This window comes from Durio zibethinus, chromosome 6 (genome assembly GCF_047325235.1).
Source record: "Durio zibethinus cultivar Kanyao isolate XHJ-2024 chromosome 6, ASM4732523v1, whole genome shotgun sequence".
NCBI classification, from domain to species: Eukaryota; Viridiplantae; Streptophyta; class Magnoliopsida; order Malvales; family Malvaceae; genus Durio; species Durio zibethinus.
In genome coordinates this window covers 22465815-22490772 of record NC_143167.1, presented here as the reverse complement: position 1 = coordinate 22490772, position 24958 = coordinate 22465815, and the positions used below count along the sequence as shown (strand labels likewise).

The window sequence follows — 24958 nt, the reverse complement described above, 5'->3', positions numbered from 1 at the left end:
GAAAATTTATCAATGGTTGGTGAACTAATCAGAGATGCAAAGCTGCTGGGGCAAGAGCTTCATTATTTTTTTGCTGTCCATACTAAGAGAGAAGCAAATGATGCTACACATAGTCTGGCAAAGAGTGCTCTTCGACTTCGACCACCCATGGAGCCAGAGTACTGGGTCAACAAATGTCCCCTTATTATTTCGATGTAATCGTTGCTGAAAGTATTAACTTATAATCTAATAAAGATTATCATTTTCAAAAAAAAAAAAAAGAGAGTTATGTTACCGTCAAAGTCAATGCCTTGTCACATTATATTTATAATTTTCCTAATAATTTTTTTTTTTTATAAATGATGTAAAAAGGAATTGGCGTATTGGCATTTATGAGAAACAACACATTTTGAAGAAAGATCAAGTTATACAAAATTTTTTTTTAATAGATTAAAAGGATGGAAGAGACAAATAAAAAAAATAATTTAATTATTTTTTTTAGATTTATTAAAATTAATTATTAATAACTATAAAATTAAAAAATTTTATATTAATGTAAGTTGACCCTTCCTATATATTATAATTTGTATATAATTTGAAATTGTTAAGGAGATCACGCTAAACCCAAGTTTTGGCCATAAATATTGAAACTAAAGCTCAACTAGATTCTTACAGGAGCCTCATTTTGCTTGTCCAAATTTATTTAAGAATCTAATATTTATGTTAAAATCTTTTTAAATTTTGATCGAATTTTCGAATTTTGATGAATAGTATAAACTTCGGATAAGTCGATTACAACACAAATCCAATAAGAAATTAAAACTGTTGGAGCTTTTTGTTTCAAAAAGGTCTACAGTAAAATGCTCACTCCGAGCCCAATCAAAACCCCGCCCTGCTCCGCCCCGCTCCAAATGCCACGGTCAACCTCCGCCGGCCGCACGCAATTGGTTTTAAATATTTGGTTTTTCAAAGTTGAAAAGCGCGCAGGTAATTATCTGGCCGTCGCCATACAATGCTCAAAGCAAAAGCCTCTTCTGACCTGGTTTCTCGCCCAATCATCATTCTTTCGGAAACCCAACTCAACAAATTTCAACAAAAAAAAAGCCAACGACAATCTTTTACAGAAAATCTCTTATCCCTGTTAAAAAAATGCACATCCACGAAACTCTTACAACAAATCCACACCCAAATGCTCATTAATGCCATCCAAAAACCAAACTTCCTTCTCTCCAAAATCATTGACCTTAAAAACTTAGCCTACGCTTCCCTTCTCTTCTCCCAAATCCCGCAACCTAACGATTACGCGTTCAATGTCATGATCCGTGGCCTTACCACCACTTCGCAAAACTACTTTGCAACTCTTCATTTCTATTATCAAATGAAGTTTTTGGGCTTAAAACCAAATAAATTCACTTACCCATTTTTGTTTATTGCGTGTGCTAATCTTTTAGAGCGGAGCCATGGGCAGTTAGCTCATTCTTCGGTGTTTAAACTTGGGTTGGACGTTGATTCTCATACTACTCACTCTTTGATTACAATGTATTCCCGTTGCGGCGAACTAGGTAGTGCTCGTAAGGTGTTTGATGAAATAACTGAAAGAGATTTGGTGTCGTGGAACTCGATGATTTCGGGATATTCGAAAATGGGGTATGCGAGCGAGGCGGTTGGGTTGTTTGGGAAGATGAGAGATGAAGGATTTGTACCTGATGAGATGACGTTAGTCAGCGTTCTTGGGGCTTGCGGGGACTTGGGGGATTTAAGTCTAGGGATGTGGGTGGAGGGGTTTGTTACGAAACATAAGATGGAATTGAATTCATTTATTGGGTCTGCTTTGATTGGTATGTATGGAAAGTGTGGGGATTTGGTATCGGCTAGGAGGATCTTTGATGGAATACCGGAGAAGGATGTGGTCACCTGGAATGCTATGATCACTGGGTAAGCAAGTCTTATTCTGTGCAATTGTATTAAAGGGTTTTTTTTTTTTTTTTTTTTTTTTGAGGCAATCTAATTTATGTTAAGTGCCATAGCATAAGAAATTTTCTTGTTATGTTGGACTGATTAGGCCATAAGTTTAGGGGTGGCAATTTAAAGTTTGATATTATAATAAGAATGGTTGACATCAACAGGACTCAATCACATAATAATTTGAATAACACCATCTTATTTATCACACGGGTTATACATGACATAAAAAACCCTATTTAATTAAAATGGTGTGTCAAAATTTTAATTTTAAATGACACATCAACTTATTAATAAACTTTTTTAATACATGAATTTTAAGCAATAATAATTGAATAAATTGGTTTAAATATGTTGTGTGGGTTCTGTCATATGGGCTAAAATTTTGACACAATTAATTAAATGGGTCAATGTGGTCTTTTCTTTTTTACAAAGGCAGTCGTAAGCTAGGGATAGAGAAGGGTTACAGGTGTCGGAATCTGAATTCTATATCTGTTAGATGCCACCTCTTAATGGTGGCTGCATGAACCAACTAGTTAAGGTTAGGGTTCAATGTGGTCCCTTTTGGGATTAAGCAGTCAAATTAGACATGAAAAGTTTTGAGTCATAATCGGTTGCCATGATGAGATGAATATGATTTATCTGATTTTCAAACCCCTTGCTACATTTCATTTTTTTCGGTTGTCTCAAATTACCTACAATAATCAAGTCAGAACCACATGTTAAGGGAAGAGGTTTTGGCCACAATACATTATAAATTCAATTGAGAGTAGATCCATTGTATTGATTGGAATATGCTACCAAGTACCAACTACTTCTTCTTATTTCTGTTTACCTTGTGGTTTGAAATTATTCATGCTAGATAATTAAATTTGTTGCACTTATTCATTCTAAAGAATTTAATAAGGTGCACTAATTGTATCTATGGATAAGTAAAAATAAAGCTTGTAGCATTGCTTTAAATTTGGATATTAAACCTCTTTTTAGTAAACAAAATAAAATTCAATTCACATCTGTATTATACCTTTGAAATGATTATGACTCTCTAAAGTGATTGATGTTAACACTTAACGTTATATTTATGTGAAATTACAATCTATTCAATGGCGGAGCTGAGATTTTGAAGTAGAGGGGCTGAACTAAAACCAAAGGCAACAACATTCAATATTGAGTATATATATTTTATAAAACATTTTGAGAAACTTAATAATGTGTAGAGCATATACTATAAAATACTCGCACGTGCAAGCATGCATATACACTACGTATATGTGTTTGTATGTAGCAGTGCATATATTTCATGAAATAAAATGAAGAGAAAATAGTATCTAATTGCTTTTGTTCAAAATTAGGCTCTATTTTTAGAATATTAATGGAAAAATTACTTGCTTCAGCATATTTTTTAAGAGTCACCTGCGGGTGTGGTAGATAGGGTGTATAAAGATTGAATGAAATTCTAAATTCTAATTTTGACGCGTGTTGCTTGCAATAAAAAATTAAAATTGTGTAGATAATATTGAAAAGTTTAAAATGAATGAGAATTATAGCTTTCTCTAAATTGTTACTGAAACATATTTAATTTTGTAGTGGATTTGATTCTTATATAATAACTGAAAGATAATATCTTAAATGGCCAAAAGTATATCTTGTCATTGAATTTACATGTTATAGTTAACAAACTTTTCAATATTACCGCATATATCTTTTTATATTACTGGTTAAATATTTGTGAGTGCTCATTTTTATGTAATATTTCAAATTAGATGTTCAAATTGGGGAGGCCAAATGGTATTTTTCAGGGATCTAATTTACTGAATTTGGATCCTTTTAAGTCAGTTCTTATGGATAGATGATGGAAATTGATCCAATCAAGTTCTATTATGTTGCTTGAGTCTTTGTTCAATCTTATCCAAGTCCTAAGGTTTCCTTTATGTTATATATAATGTGTACTCATGCAGTTTTTCCAGCAATAAATTCTATAAGTAATTTAAAATTTTATGATCCTTGTATCAAATGATTGTCTTTGTTGAATTCTGTGATTAGAGGCTGTGTTGTCAATATGTAATAGGTATGCACAAAATGGAATGTCCGATGAAGCAATCAAGCTGTTTAATGGGATGAAGGATGCAGGAGTTAAACCAGACAAAATTACATTGGTTGGAGTTCTGTCAGCATGTGCCTCAATTGGGGCCCTAGACTTGGGGAAATGGATTGATACATATGCATCACAAAGAGGCTTACAGCACAACATCTTTGTTTCTACTGCTTTGGTTGATATGTATGCTAAGTGTGGGAGCTTGGATGATGCAAAAAGAGTATTTGAAAACATGCCTGTAAAAAATGAGGTTTCATGGAATGCAATGATCTCTGCTCTTGCTTTTCATGGGCAATCTCAGGAGGCTTTATTGCTTTTTGAGCGCATGTCAACAGAGGGTATGGATGCCTGCCCAAATGATGTTACATTTGTAGGAGTACTTTCAGCATGTGTGCATGCTGGATTGGTTGATGCAGGCTGGCGGTATTTTGACTTGATGAGCTTGTCATATGGGTTAACACCAAAAATTGAGCATTACTCTTGCATGGTTGATCTTTTGGCACGTGCTGGTCAACTGTACGAAGCTTGGGACTTAATTGAGAAGATGCCTGAAAAACCAGATGAAATTGTACTGGGGGCACTACTTGGTGCCTGTCAGAAGTGCAAAAATCTTGATGTTAGTGAGAGGGTGATGCAACTGCTGCTGCAAATAGAGCCTTCGAATTCTGGAAACTATGTTATCTCATCAAAGATATATGCAAATTCAAAAAGGTGGGATGACTCCGCAAAAATGAGAGTGTTGATGAGACAAAGGGGTGTCAATAAGACTCCTGGTTGTAGCTGGATCGACATTGAAGGTCAACTTCATGAATTTCTTGCTGGGGATGACTTGCTGTATCATCACATTGAGATTCATCAAGTGTTTGAGTTGTTGAATGTGGAGATGAAGAGGGAAGGTTACATTCCAAGGGTTGATTAATAAATAGAGATATGAAAGCTCATAAACATGCTTTCCTCTTAATCTTTTGAATGCTGAAGAAACATGCACGGAGTTTCTTTGTGGCAGGTTTGTTAGTTTGGGCAACATGTTCTTAATCTTTTATTTTAACCTTCTATGTTGGTTATGTTTGTGAAATTTTCGCGGATGGCCTATCATCAAAAAAGCATCTATTGTGAAGAAGCATGTCAATAGTTTAATTTCAGTATTAAGATAGATCAAATATCATAAACTTGAGGCTTCTTTAAATGTTTTTTGGACTATCAATTACTATGCTTTCTGCTTGTTCTGGCTTTTAGCCATTTCTAGCCTGTCAGCTTCTCACTTATACTTAATTGTGCCCTCTCTTAGGTTTGGTATATTACTATTTATCTTGCTTTATGTCCAAGATAAATTATTCAGTTGAAAACAATCACCACCTCTAGGGGAAGAGCATGTCATTCAAAGTTATGGTTTTATTAGTTGCCAACATAGATGGATGCCTGTGCTCAAGGATAGCCTAATAGTTGCCTCTATTTACCTTTAACAAGGAGGTATTAAGTTCCAACTCTGTTCCAACTTAGGTATTACATATTGTGGGAAAACACTTATTTACAACTGATTATAATCTTGTAATCTGTATATTTATATTTTTTATCCCTAGAATTAAGTATTTGTATCCCTAGAATTAAAGACAAAAAAATACGATAGATAATCCCTCAATTATAGGATCAGTTTTTAGGAAGATTTAGTTTCTTAGTTTACTGACTAATTAGTTGTATATAAACCTAAGGTGCTTGTATAATTCTTCATGAGCAGTTTTTCAATATATATTTAATTTTACTCTTAGTTTTCCAACACAATTTTATTTCTTAGTTTTTTCACATGGTATCAGTGCTTTAAGCTCTTCTTGGGAAGCAAAATTTTCAGTCTTCATTGTTGACTTCTATTTTAGGCCTTCATTGCCGAACTCTGTTAAGGCCTTTATAGCCATTTTATTTTTCCTTTCTTTAGCCTTTATTGCTAAGAGTCGTTTTTGATTATATCGTAAGACTTGTTTCAGTTCAAAGAAAGATATCACTACCACTCAATTTAAGGAAGTGTCAACTGAGAAAATCACCAGGGTACTACAGATGTCTCAGAAACAATGAGAGTTGGACAAAGAAGAGATTGAGAAGCTAAGAAGCCTATTGAAAACCCTTGAAAAGCCTATTGGGGCATGTTTCTTGGGTAAGGGCTCTAGTTTAGGTAAAGCTTTTGGTTCTCATGGATTAAATGTCTCGATCAAGCCTGCTATGAGTTCTTGGCTCATTGACTCAGGAGCCACAGATCATATGACACATTCCTCATAGAAGTTTAATACATATACCCTATATCTTTGTAATAAAAAAATTGTTGTTGCAGATGGTTCACCTACTACCATAGCAGGATTAGGAGATGTGCAAATTAATCCATCGTTTTTTCTTAAAAATATTCTTCATGTTTTTGTATTGTCTACTAATATGATATTTATACAAAAACTTACCAGAGATATGAACTGCAAAGTGACTTTTTATCCTTTTTATTGTGAATTTCAAGACCAGAGTTTGGGAAAGAGGATTGGACTTGCTAAGGAGAAGGATGGACTATACTATCTTGAGACATCAAACAACACAAGTAATATCAAGCATAGTTTACCTTTGTCATTTCTTTTAGAAAAATCTCCCAATAAAGATAAAATCTAGCTTTATCATTTTCATCTTGGACATCTTTTTGTTGGAACTTATAAAAAAAACATGTTTTCTTCTTTGTTCAAAGGATTAAATGCTAAAAATTTTCATTGTGATGTTTGTGAACTTGCAAAGCATAGATGTGTTTTTTAATTAGCAATAAAAGAAGTTCTACTCTTTTTTACTTGATTCATATTGACATATGGGGTCTTTCTACAATTCTTAATATTTCGGGTGCAAGGTGGTTTGTTTCTTTCATAGATGATTATACAAGGGTCTCTTGGATATTTTGACTTAAATCCAAATCAAATGTGAATAGTGTGTTTTTAAGCTTTCAAAACATTATCCAAAATCAATTTGGAGTGAAAATCAAGAGATTTAGGTCTGATAATGCAAGAATCTATTTTAACCAGAGTTTATTTACCCATTTCCAAAGGGAGGGGATTATCTATTAGTCATCTTGTGTTAATACTCCACAGCAGAATAGAGTGGCAAAAAGGAAAAACAGTCATTTACTAGCCACAACCTAAGCTTTATTTTTCAAGCAAACGTAACCAAATCTTATTGGGAGGAAGCTGTTCTCACTGCCACACATATTATAAATAGGTTACTTTTAAAGGTTTTGGGATATAAAACTTCTGTGGAACTACTCTCACAATTCTATCCCAACTTTAATACCACAAATAACCTCACACTTAGGATATTTGATTGTACATCATTTGTTCATGTTCACAGTCACTATAGGGGGAAGTTGGATCTTAGAGCAATTAAGTATATTTTTGTGGGATATTCATCGACTCAGAAAGGGTATAAGTGTTATCATCCTCCAATCAAAAAATTCTATGTGTTTATAGATGTCACTTTTGAAGAAAGTAAATAATTTTTTACTCAACCTTATCTTCAGGGGGAGCTTTCATTCATGGAAGATAAGGATAAAGACTTCTTTTTGCTGGATTTGTTCTTTTCTTCAACATTTTCACTCATTAATCCTTTGAAGTGGAAACTTGTTTCTTCTGAGTCCAAGTCAAATACTGAATTTGAGTCTGAACCCATTCCAAACACAGAAGATGTGACAAAGGATAATATTGTTCATGATTCTATGAGGGAATTACAGGTGTACTCGAGAAGGAAAGTTCCAGATCCTGAACCAATGCCAGTCCAAGAACCTAATCGTAACTCTGGAAATGAGGTAACTACAATCTTTGACTCTGTTTCTCAAAATGAGCATAAATCTCCTAAAACTATAACTAGTGATTATGATATGCCTATTGCCATTAGAAAAGGAACTAGGGAATGTACTAAGCATCCACTATACCCAATCTTTAATTTTGTGTCATTTGAAAAATTCTCCCTATCCCACAAAAATTTTCTTGTGAGCCTAAGCATTATTTCTGTTCCAACTACATTATTCGAGGCATTATCTAGTGAGAAATGGAGGCAAGCAATGAAAATAGAAATGGACGCCTTAGAAAAAAATAAGACACAGGAACTGGTAGAGTTGCCTAAAGGAAAAAATCCAGTTGGGTGTAAATGAGTTTTCACCGTAAAATACAAAGTGGATGGTATTGTTGAAGGGTATAAAGCCAGGTTAGTGGTTAAGGGCTACACTCAAACTTATGGAGTGGATAATCAAGAAACTTTGGCTCCAGTCACTAAGATGAATACAGTTAGGATTTTGTTATCATTGGTTGCAAATTACAATTAGCAGCTTCAACAATTTGATTTAAAGAAGGCTTTTCTACATGGTGATTTGGAAGAAGAAATATATATGAAGGTTCCACCAGAATTTGAAGGTAATCTAGAAGCAAACAAAGTATGCAAGCTGAAAAAGGCATTATATGGCCTTAAATAGTCTCCTAAGGCTTGGTTCGGGAGATTTGCCAAAGTGATGCTAGCAATGAGATATAAGCAAAGTTAAGGAGACCGCACATTGTTTATCAAGCACTTTGATTCAGGGAGAGTCACAATTTTATTAGTGTATGTTGATGAAATAATTGTAACTGGAGATGAAAAAAAGAGAATGTCTAAAACAATGTTTGGCTAGAAAATTTGAGATAAAAAAGCTAGGGAGATTGAAGTACTTCTTAGGAATTGAAGTAGCTCATTCACGGCATGGTATTTTTATCTCACAACAAAAACATGTAATGGATCTTTTGAAGGAAATTGGGAAGCTCGCATATAAACTTGCAAATAACCCTATAGATCCTAATCATAAACTTGGAGAAGCTAATGATGATGTTGCTATAGATAGAGAGATATACCAAAGATTAGTTGGAAGACTCATTTATTTCTCACATACTAGACCTAATATAGCATATGTTGTGAGTGTGATAAGTCAATTTATGCATAGCCCTAAAGAAGTGCATCTACAGGCTGTCTACCGTGTGTTGCATTATTTGAAAGCCAATCTTGGGAGAGGTATCTTATTCAAAAGAAATTCGGGGTTGGTTGACACGTACAGATGTTGATTATGCAGGTTTAGTAGCTGATAGAAGATCCACCTCAGGCTATTGCACTTTCCTAGGTGGTAATCTTGTGACTTAGAGGAGTAAAAAATAGAATGTGGTGGCAAAATCAAGTGCTGAAGCAGAGTTCGAAGCAATGGCTCAAGGAATTTGTTAACTACTATGGTTAAAGATTATCCTAGAAGACATGAAGATCAAGTGGGATGGACCAATGAGACTCTACTGTGATAACAAGTCTGCAATAAGCATTGCACACAATTCTATGCAACATGATAGAACAAAACACATTGAAGTAGACCGGCATTTCATAAAAGAGAAAATAGACAGTGGTTGATTTGTACACTATATGTATCAACCAAAGGTCAACTTGCAGATGTGTTGACTAAAGGTCTCAGCAGTGCAATATTTCATGAAATTATTTCCAAGCTGGGAATGGAAAACACCTATTCACTAGCTTGAGGTGGAGTGTGGGAAAACACTTATTTACAGCTGAATGTAATCTTGTAATCTGTATATTTATATTTGTATCCCTAGAATTAAATATTTGTATTCATAGAATTAAGGACAAAAAATTAGGATAGACAATCCCTCAATTATAGGATTAGTTTTTAGAAAGATTTAGTTTCCTAGTTTACTCACTAGTTAGTTGTATATAAACCTAAGGTGCTTGTATAATTCTTCATGAGTAGTTTTTCAATATACATTCAATTTTACACTTAATTTTTCATATAGTTTTATTTCTTAATTTTTTCACACATATGCACATATACACACAGAGATAGAGAGACACATACTTATTTATATTTGTATTGATTTAGTAATCAATGTTTACTATATTTAAATTGTTTTAGTAACTTGTACTAAATATTACAAATTCTGAAATTGAAACTCTGTTTATTTATGTATTTTATAAACTGGAGTCTGTGTAGCCATTTCCATCCCTTCATGACTGAGAATCTTCTTCATATAGTCATCAACTTTATTTCTTAAAGATAATTTTTATATATAGGCAGATGAAGTATCGTTAGGACTTATTTAAGTTCTATTTGGCTGCATATTGATTAGATACAGAACTTTGTTGATTTTCTATCAATTCAAATTGATTTTTGCCTTTTGAATTCTTATAACTTTCAAACTGGTAAGATCCTTTTTTCTTTGTTTGTTTCACACTAATTGAGTAACTGCTTGTTTTGATAAACCAGGATTCGTAATATGTTTTTTATCAATAATTTGGACATGAACTGTCAAAAATTCTTCAAGTTACTTGCTTGTGCCGAGCATGCTTCTGTGTATGCAAACATACCTAGGTAAAATCTGACTTGTTTCTGGTTCCAAAATAATGTGCTTGGTTTGGTGTAAGATACAATCTCTATAGCTGTAATAGGCTATGGAAACGGTTTTATCATTTATCCTCTCTTGTTCATTACAAGCATATCTATTTGTCCAACAAACAGTTTTAGTTCTAGTGGACCATTGCTTTTTGTGTTCATACACCGTACATGTTGACAAGGTATGTCTATATGCAGTTAGGCGCTGCATGACTTGCATTTGCTGATGGTATTTTGTCTTTTCTTAATATTTTCTTTTACATCACTTCTTGACAGGTTGGCTGTCATGGTTAATGCTATCTCCTAATGTGTTTCCATTCAGAAATTACCCGTTCTTTAATAGCCAAGATTGATAATTATATAAGGTATTTGATATGTGACACATTTAAAAGAAATGGCCAAGTGTGTGGTTCACGCTTGAGCTCAGAAGTGGAACTGCTATTTGTAGATCTAGAGCTTGCGCTTTACTGCATGCTTGTATTGTGTTTGATTTTTCACACTGTTTCTGTAAATGCATCTTTTACCTTCTCAGAAGGACTTTAAATTAAATTTTGTTTCAGATGACAAAAATGGAAGACAAAAATTCACCCGGAATGCGGCTTATATCACTTCAGACGTTGTTCTCAGATTTTTCTTCTTCAAGGAATGGATAATTATATCCTGCCACTTGACAGGACAGACCACGTGGCAATAACAAATCCTCTAGTGAGCTGATAAATTCTTCGCACTTCTCTATTTATTGATCTCAGCAGCTGCATCACTATGACAACCTTAAATGGGTAATTTTTCAATCCTTTTTTTTTTTGTCACTTTTCTTACTCAGATATAATTGCAATATACTTATCAGGCTGCAGTTTGTAAATTTAATATTACCAGTCTTGCTAGCTTCTAGCTTGTTAAGGTGATTTTGAAATGTCTTTGCGAATTTATGATGTTGATGATTTATGAAAGTGTATTGTTGGAGTTGGATACATTATATTTTCTTCTAACCTGTGTTAGTGGGATCATTTTTTTCATATCTGAACTAATCAAATTGTTGCCTTGTTGGAAATTTTGGCTAGGCTTTCAGGTTTGAGTCCTCGAGTCGGGGAAAAAATATTGATGGTCACTAATCCTACATCAGTAGGACAAGGGAATGGTTTTGGGCTATAAAATCATGGGTCTTACTTCACCTAATAGGCATGTCTTTTTGGGTCGGAAATGTGGATAGTTAACAACAACAAGTAGTATCAGTGGGCCCCATGAGAGATACCAAGGTATGGGAAAAAAATACTGATGCCATATATCACGAATCTCACATCAGTAAGACAAGGTGTGGTCTTGGGCTATAAAATCATGGTTCTTTTTTCACTTTTTTCACCTAACATTTATGTCTTTTAGGTTGGAAATGTGGACATGTGATTAGTGGTATCCAAGCTGATCTTCACCGATGTGAGTCCTCATGAGAGATTTTCACCCAACAACTATGTCTTTTGGGGTTGGAAATGTGGATGCGTGATAAGTGGTATCAAAGCAGATCCAACTCTTCATTGATGTGAGTCCTCATGAGAGATATCAAGGTTGAGATAGGTTCGGACCAAGTGGGTCCCTCTCCTCTAAGGAGGTGTTGCACAATTGGGTGAGGGAGAATGTCATAAATCTCACATTACCTAACAAGCATGTCTTTTGGGGTTAATGTGAACACATAATAAGTGGTATCAGAACAGATCTAACTCTTCACTGATTTGAGTCCTCATGATAGATATCAAGGTTGAGATAGGTTCAGAGCAAGTGGGTTCCTATCCTTTAATGGAGGTGGTGCACAATTGAGAAAGGGAGAATATCACAAATCCCACATTAGTAAGACAAAGAGGTGGTCTTGGCTATAAAATTATGGATTTTCACGTTAATCATGTGTTTTGAGTTGGAAATATGGGCTCGTGACACACACATACATGCATACTTTTCTTTCTATGTGCATTAAGAATTCTAGATACATTATGTATTGCCTGTATTTATTGTACAAGTACTTAATCCTAATGGTGTTCTATATGGACCATTTTCAGTTTCTTTTGTTGTATCCCTTGCATCAGCCTCTTGTATGGTTAAATGATTATCTTTAGTTTGGGTTGAGTGCATTGACAAGAGTATCATGCATATTGGATCATGCATCTCTTTTTAGCCCTCATTTATATATTTACCAGAAAAAAAAATTAAAAAAGATCATTTTTTCCTTGTAATGTTCTTTTCAACCGTAAAAAATCTTCCATTTTGCCCTAATAGGATCTGGTGTCACTGTCAGTGTAGTCCCCTGGAGAAATGTGAAGCGGATTAGAGAAATGCCGGGAAAAGAATTACAAAGAAAAATCTTTAGCGGTGTTCCTTTGTCTATTTTTTTGGCATCTCCAAAATGAAGTTTTTTTTTTTTTTCATTAGTTTAAATTGAATTTTCAATTTTTGTTTTTAATTTTTGACAATAAAAAGGTATTGTGTACCAATATTACAAAAAAATTGATTTATAATATTAAATATGCAAAATTAATTTTTATATATATGTGAGAGTCAAAGACCGACAAAGGATGGATTAATTACAGGTCAATCAATTTTTGATCTGGGCTTTCATAGACTAGGGGTACGTCGAGGTTAGATAAGACACAATGCTATGTTTGAGCTCCATTCGCATTTAATCAAGGTTTAATTTCATTTTATCTTTGAATTCGCTTGAAAAGTAATCAGTTACTCGAGCTTACCTTAATTAGACTTAATTATCATTTACTTATATGAGTAGTTTGAATCTTTATTACAGCTCGAGTTCTATTTGGGATTAAAATTAAAAAAGTTTAAAATATCTAAATAAATATTATATTTTACTATATGTATAATATTCAAAAGTCAAAACTTTTAAAAGCTTGATAAGGTTCCTTGTCATGAATAATATAAAGTTTGAACCGAACTTAGCTCAATTCATTAATCGCTTGAGCTGAAGCTCAGATTGGCCATAAACAAGTTAGAATTTAAATATTCAATCATCCATCAACCCAAATTCTGAGTAGTTTGAATTATTTATATAAAATTAAATATTAAAAAATTTTGAATTATTCTATTTTTTAATAAATCTTTTATATTTTTATTATATTTAAATAAATTCTCATACTTTGATTTGTATCAAAATAAATTTTTATTTCAAATAAAAGGATTATTATTGTTAGGGTCTTATTTAAGTATAAATTAAAATTTTAAAAACTTATAAATTGAAAGTTAATGATTTATTTGGATGCAAATTAGAGATAAGTTTATTTGAATATAATAAAAGTATAAAAATTTATTTAAATAAAGTTATAAAATTTAAAAACTTTTTTTATTTTTTTAACTTTTACTTATTTAATCAAGGTATACATACTTTCAACATTCATAGCTTCAATAAAGCACATAACATAAATGTGTTTTTATTAATAAATTTGATTTCAATTGAAATTTTGTGACGTTAATTAATTTACGTCAAGATTAAGATTTTGTAATAATTCTCGTGGAACCAAGTCGGTGGAATCAAAATTTCATATATATATATATATATATATATACATATAAATACATAGTTCTAAACTAAATCGCTTGAAAAATGATTTACCTTTGATTCAAAATTTTTAGTTTGTTAATTATATTGTTTGTTAATCAAAATTTCTACTTTTGACAAATTCCAGATTTAACTTATTTACTTTATATAATTATTTTTAAGAGATGACATGCAATAAGTATAATGTTTAAATATTATTATTTATAATATCTTTCCCTATTTTTAGGATGTGTTTTCTTCTCTTATACAAAGAATACTTTTGATTTACTTAGTCAAGATGTAATTTCGTGTTTGAGTTTGGCTAAAAAAATGATTGAGTTATTCCAGCTCAACTCAATAGGTTTTGACTATCATTATCGTATGTGAGGAGCTTAAACTTATAAAGTTCCAACTTTAGTTTGAGATTAAAATTTAAATAAAATTTTTGTGCTTAAAAAAATAAATTTTAAAATATCTAAATAAATATTATATTTTATTATATCAATAACATTTAAAATATTGAAAAATTCAAAATCTTGATAAGGTTTGCTTGCGCAAATATTAGAAAGTTCAAGCTCAATTCTATTCTTTACTTGAATTGCTTGAGTTTAAGTTTTATTCAACCATAGTCGAGTTGAATATTCATCAATTTAAATTCAAATAGTTCAAATTGTTTACATCTCTAATTAAAATCTCTATTATTTATTTATTTATTTATTACTAATAAAATTGATTTTTTAAAATTTTGTGATTGTAGTAAATTTATGTCCTGATTAAGATTTTGCAATAACTTTCACAAAATTAAGCCCGTGAAATCAAAACTTCATATACATATAGACATACATGCATATAGAAATAATTTTCTAATTTTCAATCACTTCATTGAAAAATGATTTATTTTTTATTAAAAATTTTAATATGTTAATTATTTTTCTAAGTTGTAGCAATCGTATTAAATAGTTCTCTATATATAAAGATAATTATTATTTAAAAATAAATAAAATTATTCACATGCAAAGCATGTAGTGTTAGTTTAATCTAAACTAGTGTTGAGGGCCCGGTTTTGCTCAATCTGTTATAATAATTTTTAATATTTTATTGAAATGGTATATGTTTGAAATAAAAATTAAAGTAATATCTAAAGTTAATATAAAGTAATAATTTAAGAGAAAGTTAACATTGTTAATTGTTAATTTAAGAAGAGATGGGCAATAACACGACATTATTAGAAAGCTAAACTCTTATAGCTATTTTTGTTAAAACAAAACTGTGACAAACAAAAAGTAAGTTACCATAAAACAATAACATTCAATGTTTAATCACCTTCAAGAAGCAAAGAGTAAAAGTGATTTCTTGACCTGACATGGCATCTAGGTAGCAAATCAACGCTACCTAGGTTGCAAATTATTCAAACCTAAAGTACTCAAGAATTGATAGTTAGTAAAAAGGGGAAAGATGAAGCTTACAGAGCTATTTGTGAATATACGGGATTTTGTCTTTCTCAAACTTGAACTCTTCTAAACAAAGCCAAAACATAGGATATGCAGACCAACCACAATGAATTGAAAGTTATACTATTTTATTTATAAATGAAAGTTGATACCATGTACAAAAAAGAAATGTTGTCACCTTCATCAATCATTTCTTTCTCTCTAGTAGATATCTAAATAGCATAAAGCCTTCTTGTACTTTATGAAAGCCATCTTATAGTCTTGTTTCTATTAAGGAAATTCATTAGCACAAATGAGACCCCAAAGCAGAAACTAAAAAGGAATAAGAAAAATGTAAGGGAAAAAAATAAGCAATAAATCCAAAAAGCACCATCTTGAAATATCAAGTGTAGCGAGAACATTGTATAAGCACAATTCCATTTGGCAATGAACTCATTAGTGCATTAATAAACATGCATAAGCCTTTTACCTTATAATGTTTATTTCTAAAAGCTTTAATAAAAGCCACAGCAGTCATCCACTAAAAAAGTTCGTCAAGACTCTCATCAACGTCAACTGGCCAATCAGCACAAATATCTCCATCATTGAGAAAATTGGATATTTCATCATTTGTCCCCTTTAGGATTTCTCCACAATAAAAAATTATAACATCAACAATTTTACCACTTTTTGCATGTTTGATTAAATGAACAACTCCCATTCTTTTGACAACCTTGCCAAATACAACATGTTTCCCATTTAAATGAAAAGTGCGAGTTGTAGTGATGAAGAATAAAGACCCATTTGTGTTAAAACCAGCATTTGCCATAGATAACATCCATTTCCTTTCATGTTTCAATAGAAAATTTTCATCTTCAAATTTTAAACCATAAATTGACTATTTTCCAATACCATCTCCAATAGATATATCTCTACATTGTACCATAAATCTTTTAACAACATTATATAATAATTTTAAAATACTTAGATTAAATTCGAAGCTACAACATGGTACAGATAAGTTTATTCATAATTATGGTGGATGATAACTTTAAGAGTGTAATGTGTGATCATTGCAAAGAAAAAATAGTCACCATTTTTCAAGTGATTATCAATATCAAATTTGTTCCAAGAGACCATCCAGTATAAAGTTTACTTTTTTTTTGTAAAGGAAAACATAAAATATACCCAAGAGAAGGAAGAGATCAAGACTTAAAAGAATCAAAAGTAAAAGGGAACTTAAAAGACATGGAAAAGCTTCCATACATTTAGCATGTGAAGAAGCTTAAGGTTTATAAAGTGAAAAAAAAAAAAAGCTAGAGAAGTAGAAGGTTTAAATTAGGACCTCAAAGGGATGTTCAAGTCATTAGGGTAAAAATTTTAACCAACCAGCCTCTCCACTGAAACCTAACTTAGGTTCCAAAAGCCTATAATCCAGAAAGAATAATGTGGCATAAAGTATTGTTCTTTTAAACATATGTTAGAAAACATACATTACCTGTAATAACTAAAATATAGTTATTAATCCACGTGCATTAACATTTTTGTACATAATTTGTTGAAAATCAAGAATGCCAATCAACTTTTCATTTCTTATTTCTCTTCCTACTACATTTTTTATAAACAATCATAATACCAGGTATATACTCTTTTAAGATAAAAACATACACTTATTATTGATTAATTGAAAAGGAAAATTCAATACTAGCTATGATTACTGAAACATGATACTTGAACAGAATCCAATAAATGTGGAATAGCTGGAAGAACTTGCCTCCTATTTAAACATTATTTATGATTACTATTTCTTCAAAGCACATCATCTGACAAAGCTTTTTACAAACAATTAATACAGTAAACATGATAAATGCTTTCATACCTTCCCAGAAGTCGTTGACCAACGTCCATAAATTCTGCCACATTATTATCACCTTCACGAACAAACTCTAGAATTTAGGATGGAAACATACGAAAAGAGATATGAAAGCTCATTTTTCTTCAACCATCTCTCAAAAAAATAAAAAAAGAAACTTAGCTCAAAATCCAATAATTTGATTATATGAAAATTTTTCAATGAACTCTTTATTTACCCCTCCACTTTAAGAAGAGATAATGAAACTAAATATCCTGCAGATAGACATTATCAATTGTATAACACCTAATTTTATTTTAACAAAAAAAGTGAAAATATACAAAAATGCTCATTTAAGGAAAAAAACTCAATAGAATCTGATGATGAATCATCAAATTAGAAAAATCATTATAATTAGTAGGCAAATAACTTTCAAAATTAAGTTCATTCATGTAAATGTAAATTGTTACTTGTATTTTAATATGTATTTTATACACATTTGTACATCTGGGACACAAATAAGCAAATGTAGCAAAGTAGAAGAATCACTTAAAAGGTAATAAGAGCAAAAACTTCAATATAACTAAGCCTAAGCCCTTATGCTAGACACTTCTGGGCAAAGAACCTGGCATTATGAAAGCCTAGCTTCTTAACTTCTATATTATAAATGCTTTTAGCTTATTGTTTATAAAAAGGCAAGGGACAGTTCAGATCCAATACCAAATGCATTTTTCTAGTTAAGAAAAATTAAAACATGTGGGATAAATGAATACTTGGTCAATATAATAGCTACTGCAGTAAAAGCAAATTTACAGAATAAAAAATTAAAATGAACTTCAACTTAAGCCCCCAAGAACATTATACCTACAAAAAAAAAACACTAATTAAACAAAAAACACAAAGCAATCCACCAAAAAACCCAATCTAATTATCATGCATGCAACATGCAAAAAATAATTTAGAAAAGAAAACAAAATGCGAACCTAACAACAAATATTTTAAACAAATTAAAAAACAAAAAAACATAGCATTGAAAAAAAATTGTTGAAAATCCCTATGATTTATTGAAAACTTTTACATGTCTCCATTAATATAAATAAAAAAAGTAAAAGAATCCATACTCAATCAATTGCACCAGAGATAACCAGTTTCACAAATGTAAGACTATATATTTCACTTCCAAGTATCTAATATTGAACTCATTACTTAATTACTACAAAAATCAAACAAGAACAAAATTGACTTATCATCCAAGTAAAGGACCAGAAACCAATCGACTCATTAAAATTAGATTCGGTAAATTCATGAAACTTTCCACCACAGTTTCCCTCTCATTATTCCATTTCATGTAGGTTTTTACACGATCCGAGACTTTCAGGTCAGATAAGACTGATCCAAATTGTAACTTGACTAGAAACTTAGCTCTGTCGCTTCTAATCAAGTCAAGATTTAAAAGCTTAGACTTTTCATAAAATGGCAACATTTCCCCAAATCAGGGTTACAAATTGAAAGAGTTTCCAAGGGGAGAAAGATAGCAAGGGAGGGCTGTTGAAAGTTGTAGACACCTAATTTTATCAAAAATATTTTATTATGTTAATCTGGGCTCGATTTAGCAAATGAGCCGTGACCATAATTTTTCAAACCCATTACACGGTTTTATTTTTAAATGTTTAAGGATGAGGCCTAATGTGGTCCCCATGATAAAGTTTATTGCATTGGCTCGAACAATATCCAAAGTGGCTCGATAAAAGGCTTGACAAAGGCCTATTTTTAAAAGCCCATTAATGGCCCATTGTTGGCCATTAAACAAAAAATATATATAAAAACCAAATAAAATATAAACAATAAAAAAATAATAATAATAATATAAAATATAAAATATATAAATAAAATAAAATAATCAAAACAACAAAAAGCTTGGCCCAATAAGAATAAATAAAATTTAAAAGCCCAAAAAAACAAAAAAAAATTGAAAGCTCAAAGCATGGCCATGAAATGGGCCATTTGGTTAGCCTTATTTAGGAAATAAAAGCCATGAAAAAAAAAATGAGAATGAAAGCCACCCAAAACATGGGTAAGAATTTGGCTAGCTTATTTGGAAAATAAAAGCCATGAAAAAATGAAAGCCAGTCACACCATCCATGGGACATGAAGAAAAGTTGTAAAACTAAAATATTGCTACATGAACGTGTGGGGAGACTACATAGTTTAAAGGAGCTAGCATGTGAAAAGGAAAAAGTAACATATATGTTGTGCATGTCATGAAGTAAGGAAAAAAACTGGTGCAAAAAAATAATGGCATAGAGGCGAAAATAATTAAAAAAAGATGGAGGAAGAACTTGAAAACTGAAAGGTAAGTTAAAAAAAAAAAAAAAAAAAAGAGCAAAAAATGCAAAACAAAATAGAAATAGAAATAGGTCTAAAAATAATAATAAAGCATTAAAAAAATTGGGCAAGAGGCGCCAATGAAAAAACAAAAGAAAAAAAAATAAAAAAGAGAATGAGGAAAACAAAAGCATATGAGCAAAGGAAGACCAGTGAGCAGACAAGAAAAATGAAAGAAGAAAAGCATTGGTTAAAGTGCCAACAAAAGTGGAGAGTGAAGCAAAAAAATTGTTGAAGAAAAATAAAAAAACCTACAGTAAAAAATAGTAGTAGAATAAAAAAAAGACAAAAAAAAGGGGGATGAAGGTGTGAACCAAAACTGAAATGAAAACCACGTAGAAAAAGCCAATAAAAAAAGCAAATGAAAGTAAACCAGTAGCCAAAAAAAGAAGTATTTGTGAAAACAAACCAAGAATCTAGCACCAAAGAGGCAAGAGCAGAAAAAATAGGCCATTAATAAGTTTTTTTTTTTTTTTAAGAAAAAAAGCGTTGGTGGTAGCAACAACATTCAACAGAAAAATAGGAAGAGAATCAACAATAGCAAGAATGGTAATCCATCTATCTTTCCATTTCTTTTTAAATATAAGTAACATAGGTTTGATGAATGCATGCAGTTAGGTTTGGTTTGTGTTAAGATTTTTTCCTTCTTAAGCTTTTGGGTTGTAAAAAAAATCAGACAATAGTTTAATTTTTTTACCTTCTTTAATTAATAAAAAAAATTAAAAAAAAATAAAAGAGAAATGTGGATGTGTACTGTATAGAAGTTTAACCATTTTTTGCATCCTCTTGGAAGCTAGATTGTTAAAAAAAAAAGGAGTAGATGATTTGTTTTTATATGAAATAACTTGAAAGGATTCTTTAAAGTTCTTTTTCTTATTTCTTTTCCCTTGTTGGTTGCGCATTCCTATGTGAAATTAGATTACTAAGATTTTATAGCCGTTAAGGTCTTTCGTTTTATCAAACTAGTTTTTTTTTCTTCATTTTTTTCTTTTACGTGTCCTCCCGTTGGTTCATTTGGCTTGGATATCTGTGGTTATGGATTGCTTGTTGGCAATTTATGGGGAAAAGTTTAAAGCTTTGCAAGTTATGGCTTCTTTTGCATGTTGGCTGTTTATGGAAAATGGTAAGGACGTTTAGGATTTTTTTTCTTTGGACAATTAATAAATAAAAGTTTAAAAACGCCTATGAAAACAAAATTGGGTTTAGGAGTCAATTACGCGTGGAAAAAGATTAGCACCCCTATAATGTCCATAATTAATTGGTATCAATTAATTATACATTATTTATAATTTTGGACAAAATTGATTTTTATATGAAGTTTAATTATAATTTTTTTCATTTTTAAGAAATAAAATTATTTAAAAATTTTTATTTAGAAATACTGTGAAAATCTCTAAATTAAAGAAATACCTTAAAATTCTTCGACATAAAGGTAAAATTTAAAATGAATTATTTTCATCTAAGATTTACCCCAACATCTCATTGAAAATAAAAATAATATTATTTGAAAATAATAATTATTGGTTACTTTTCAACACCTAAACAGAGTATAAAAAATTATATTCCCTAAAATATTATTTTCAATTTATTTATTTATTTACTTTTGAAATTAAATTTTTTAAATAATAATTAAATAATTAAATAGCTAACCATAAATATCAATAATTAAAATAAACATATATATAGACAATAATTGTAAATATAAATGTAAATATGTGTCCTAAATAACAATGAGATGCGAATTGAAGATTGTGTTTTAAAATATAAAAAGATCATTGGACTCTCCAACCTCTAGGCGAAGCTTAGATGCGAATATTTATATTTAATATCCTTTTTTATTTTTCATTTAATTTTATTTTGTAATTTATTTATGCTCTTTTGATTGATATACTAGTTTGCACATTTTTACACACTTTTGCATATTTACTTACATGCATAAGTTCTAGACTTGGGCACTGTCTTTATTAGAAGGAAGTGAAATAGTTTTGCTCTTGTGAGGTGATAATTTTTACATTTGTTAGTGAAACACTTTCACTTAAATTGAACCATTTTTCATTTGTAGCCTATAATGAGTGAGGATTGGTGTGCCTTATTAATTTGTAATGAACAATGATGTAAGGTTTGATTTGGGAACTTTAGATTTATTAATCCCGACCCAATATATAGTGAGCCATAGGAAGCCTACCTAGGGTAAAGCAATGCTGCCTTTTTAGAAAATAACCAAAAGTTAGGACACTATACAAATTTTGTTGTATTTTATGGTTGTTATATTATTTCTATTATTTTATTTGTTTTGAATTATTTATTCATGTTTATTTTTATATTCTTTAATTTTGCAACATAGATCATATAGGCATTATATTTTCAAAGGGGATATTTGTTTTGGGTCAATCATTAGTAAATGAAGTTCTTATGAAGCCATTAGTAGTTTTAACCTCTTAAAGAAATTATTTAGAAAGTTAAAAGCTATGACAATCTCTTTCATAGAAATTACACAAATTAAGATATGTGGGACACTTAGATACAATTTGTGTTTAAGGGTAATACTAGTGCAAATAAAGGTGATGTGTATATTTTAAGCTACCTCATCATTAAAGTGATTTGTATATTTTAGGCTGTTTTATTTTTTTTGATATGTTTACGTCATTATCATACTTAAGCATTCATAGACATATTCTATGTAGCATGCAAATTAGGATTTATTTTTTGTCTTCATTCAACAAGAATAATAGCATAATTGTTTTTGTTTAAACCCTTGAAATAAAATATTTATTTTAGTGGGTATAAGAAGTTGAAAATATGGAAGATCAATTGGAGGCTCGAATTAGTGCGTTAGAATGTAATCAAGAGGAGTTTGATCATGACATTTAAGAGATAACAAAACAACTTGTTGAGTTGACAAAAAGTGTTGATAGGCTTAAGGAATTTATTTTGATACCTTCTTAATGGTCCTTACCAGTTTCAGCTCAAGTAAGATCTATAAATTGAGTCGTGATCAACCGATTCCTGTTGGACCTAATACATTTCTTGAGCATGCTGAAGTATTCAATGGCTTGTGCAATAGTGAAAGTCTGGATAAGATCTTAAGAGGGATGAGTGATCTAACCACCCAAGTGTTTAAGTTTCATAATTTGATTTCCAAGATGAAATTACCAGGTTTCATATAACCTTTATCAATCATTTTAAACTTGAACTTGCATTCAAATCATTCTCATGTTTGTCTGTGAACTCATTTCCAAGCTTTTAAGATCAGGTCCCAAAACTTGATACAATATCAAAAAAGTCCACATCTAAACCAATATTTTTAGCCTTCCATTCCTCAATCACTTGTTTAGCCAATTTCTCCACTTTATATCTTTGTATCACCACCAAATTCGGAGACTCGCAGTCAATCTATTGCCCAAAAATGACCTTAGAATAAGAAACAGTTAGATCCTATCTCTATTTTATATGAAAAACTCTTTTCTTATCTATTTAAGAGACACCTTGTTCATTTGGGCTTTCAAAGCTTTTAAAGCCTTCATACCTAAAATATTTTAATCTAAATGCAAGATGTGAATACCATGGTAGGAATATGGGGCATTCCATTAAAGGCTTCAAACATAAGGTGCAATCACTCATAAATGCGAAATGGTTCAATCCAACGACGATAGGGGTTAAAGATTTAGAAATAATGAGAAGACGATGGCATGATGATGAACATGGATGGGATTTTTTATTAAAGAAGGTCTTGAAGTGATAGGTTGTTAGGCAAATAAAATGCTTTGTGAATTTTTTTTTTTTTGGACAATGTTTCCTTTTATGTAATTATGATGTTGTCTTTTTGAATTTGAATATGTGAACTATGATTTATCTTTAATTCTTGCTCCTAATCCAATTTTTACACATTTCACTAAAGAGCTTTATCATTTATGCATTCATTCATTCATTAATTCATTTATGTATTCACTCAATAGAATGTAATTCATATGTGCTCTAAAAAAAAATTTTCTTCAAGAATAAACCTGCTAATTTTTCTAAGGATCAGGAGAATATTGACATAAAAAAGAAAGATCGAAGAGATTATTAAAAGACTTTTTGCTTAAGGAAATGATCAACGCGAAATACCTAACTTAGGACCTTTAAGGGAGGGATCATGGAATCTAGATGAACAGAAAAAGTATAGTCTCTTAAAGGAAATGATTCAAGCTATTTGAGGTAAGGATAAATCTTGTCATGCAAAGGAATCCTAACTAGTTCTAGATGTGGTTATTTTGCCCAAGTTCATGGTTTCAACATTTAAGAAGTGTAATGGAACTAGATGTCCTAAGGCACATTTGGCTTAATATTATCACAAAATGGTTATGTATGCCATTGGAGAAAAGCTGTTTATCCATGTTTTTTAAGAAAGTTTGTTAGGGCGGTAGCTAGTTAGTATTATAGTTTACAAAGTAGCCAAATTCATACTTCAAAAGATTTATATCAAGCATTCTTAAATCAGTATCGACACATGATAGTAATGGCTCTAGACCAATTAGGCTTTCAAAACATGAGAATGAGCCCTAATGAGAGCTACAAAAAATATGCTAATAGATAAAAAAAAGGTCGCATCGTAAGTTCGACCATCTTTAACTAATAAAGAGCTAAACTCTTTATTTGTGGATATCCTTCTTTTTTCTTATTATGATAAGTTGATTTAAAGAAAAAAAAGAAAAAATTATTAGATTTGAATAAAGTCTCACGTAGTTAAGTCTCAAGGTTATAGAAAATGAAATGCCATAAAAAAAAGAAAAAAGGAAAAAGAAAAGTTTTGAGTCTCAGAAGAGTTGGCAATCACTATTAAGAATTTGTTAAATACCTAAACCTTTTGATATCATATATTATCAGCCATAACCCTTTAAAAACCATAAATTTAAATTTGTGAACCTTACCCTTGCTTGATAATATAAGATATCAAATGGTGGTATTCTTTTTCCAGGTAATGAACAATGAAACAACTAATTTAAAAAATATATATATGGTTATTAGAAGATTAGGCAAACATGACATTTTTTAATAATTCAAATGTAGTAATTTGATATGTTAATGTTATGCTATAACTCAAAAAAATTTTAAAATCAAAGCCACCCAAAGTCTTGTAAAATAACCTCAGATTTACCAATCTTTAAGTTTTTTATCCCAAAACTAGCCTAATCCAATGTCTTGGGGGTATGTTAATGAAAAAAGAAAAACTTCCCTTAAGATAACTTGAGTTATGATAAACCCAATTGTTCTTTTTTTATAGAGTGATATGAATCATGTGACACATTAAATAGGTTCATTCCAC

At 30.9% G+C, this 24958-nt stretch overlaps 1 protein-coding gene and 1 pseudogene across 19 annotated transcripts; one reads left to right on the top strand and one right to left on the bottom strand.

The window, feature by feature from the left end:
• The first annotated feature begins 960 nt into the window (after nucleotides 1-960).
• Nucleotides 961-12924, top strand: LOC111285085 (Pentatricopeptide repeat (PPR-like) superfamily protein). Of its 19 annotated transcripts, XM_089762293.1 has the most exons (8): nucleotides 961-1914; nucleotides 4010-5042; nucleotides 6005-6182; nucleotides 6531-6608; nucleotides 10329-10433; nucleotides 10731-10819; nucleotides 11015-11233; nucleotides 11516-12509. In XM_089762293.1, the coding sequence occupies exons 1-2, from the start codon at nucleotides 992-994 to the stop codon at nucleotides 4953-4955; spliced, it is 1869 nt and encodes a 622-aa protein (XP_089618419.1). In that variant the 5' UTR covers nucleotides 961-991; the 3' UTR covers nucleotides 4956-5042; nucleotides 6005-6182; nucleotides 6531-6608; nucleotides 10329-10433; nucleotides 10731-10819; nucleotides 11015-11233; nucleotides 11516-12509. The 19 variants fall into 19 exon arrangements, with proteins under 19 accessions (XP_089618419.1, XP_089618432.1, XP_089618431.1 ...); XM_089762306.1 differs by lacking the exons at nucleotides 6005-6182; nucleotides 10329-10433 and having other exon boundaries at nucleotides 11516-11710; nucleotides 11835-12509; XM_089762305.1 differs by lacking the exons at nucleotides 6005-6182; nucleotides 6531-6608; nucleotides 10329-10433 and having other exon boundaries at nucleotides 11516-11710; nucleotides 11835-12509.
• Nucleotides 12925-15374: 2450 nt separating this feature from the next.
• LOC149518494 (peptidyl-prolyl cis-trans isomerase D-like) overlaps nucleotides 15375-24958 on the bottom strand; it is a 30693-nt pseudogene continuing 21109 nt past the window's right edge.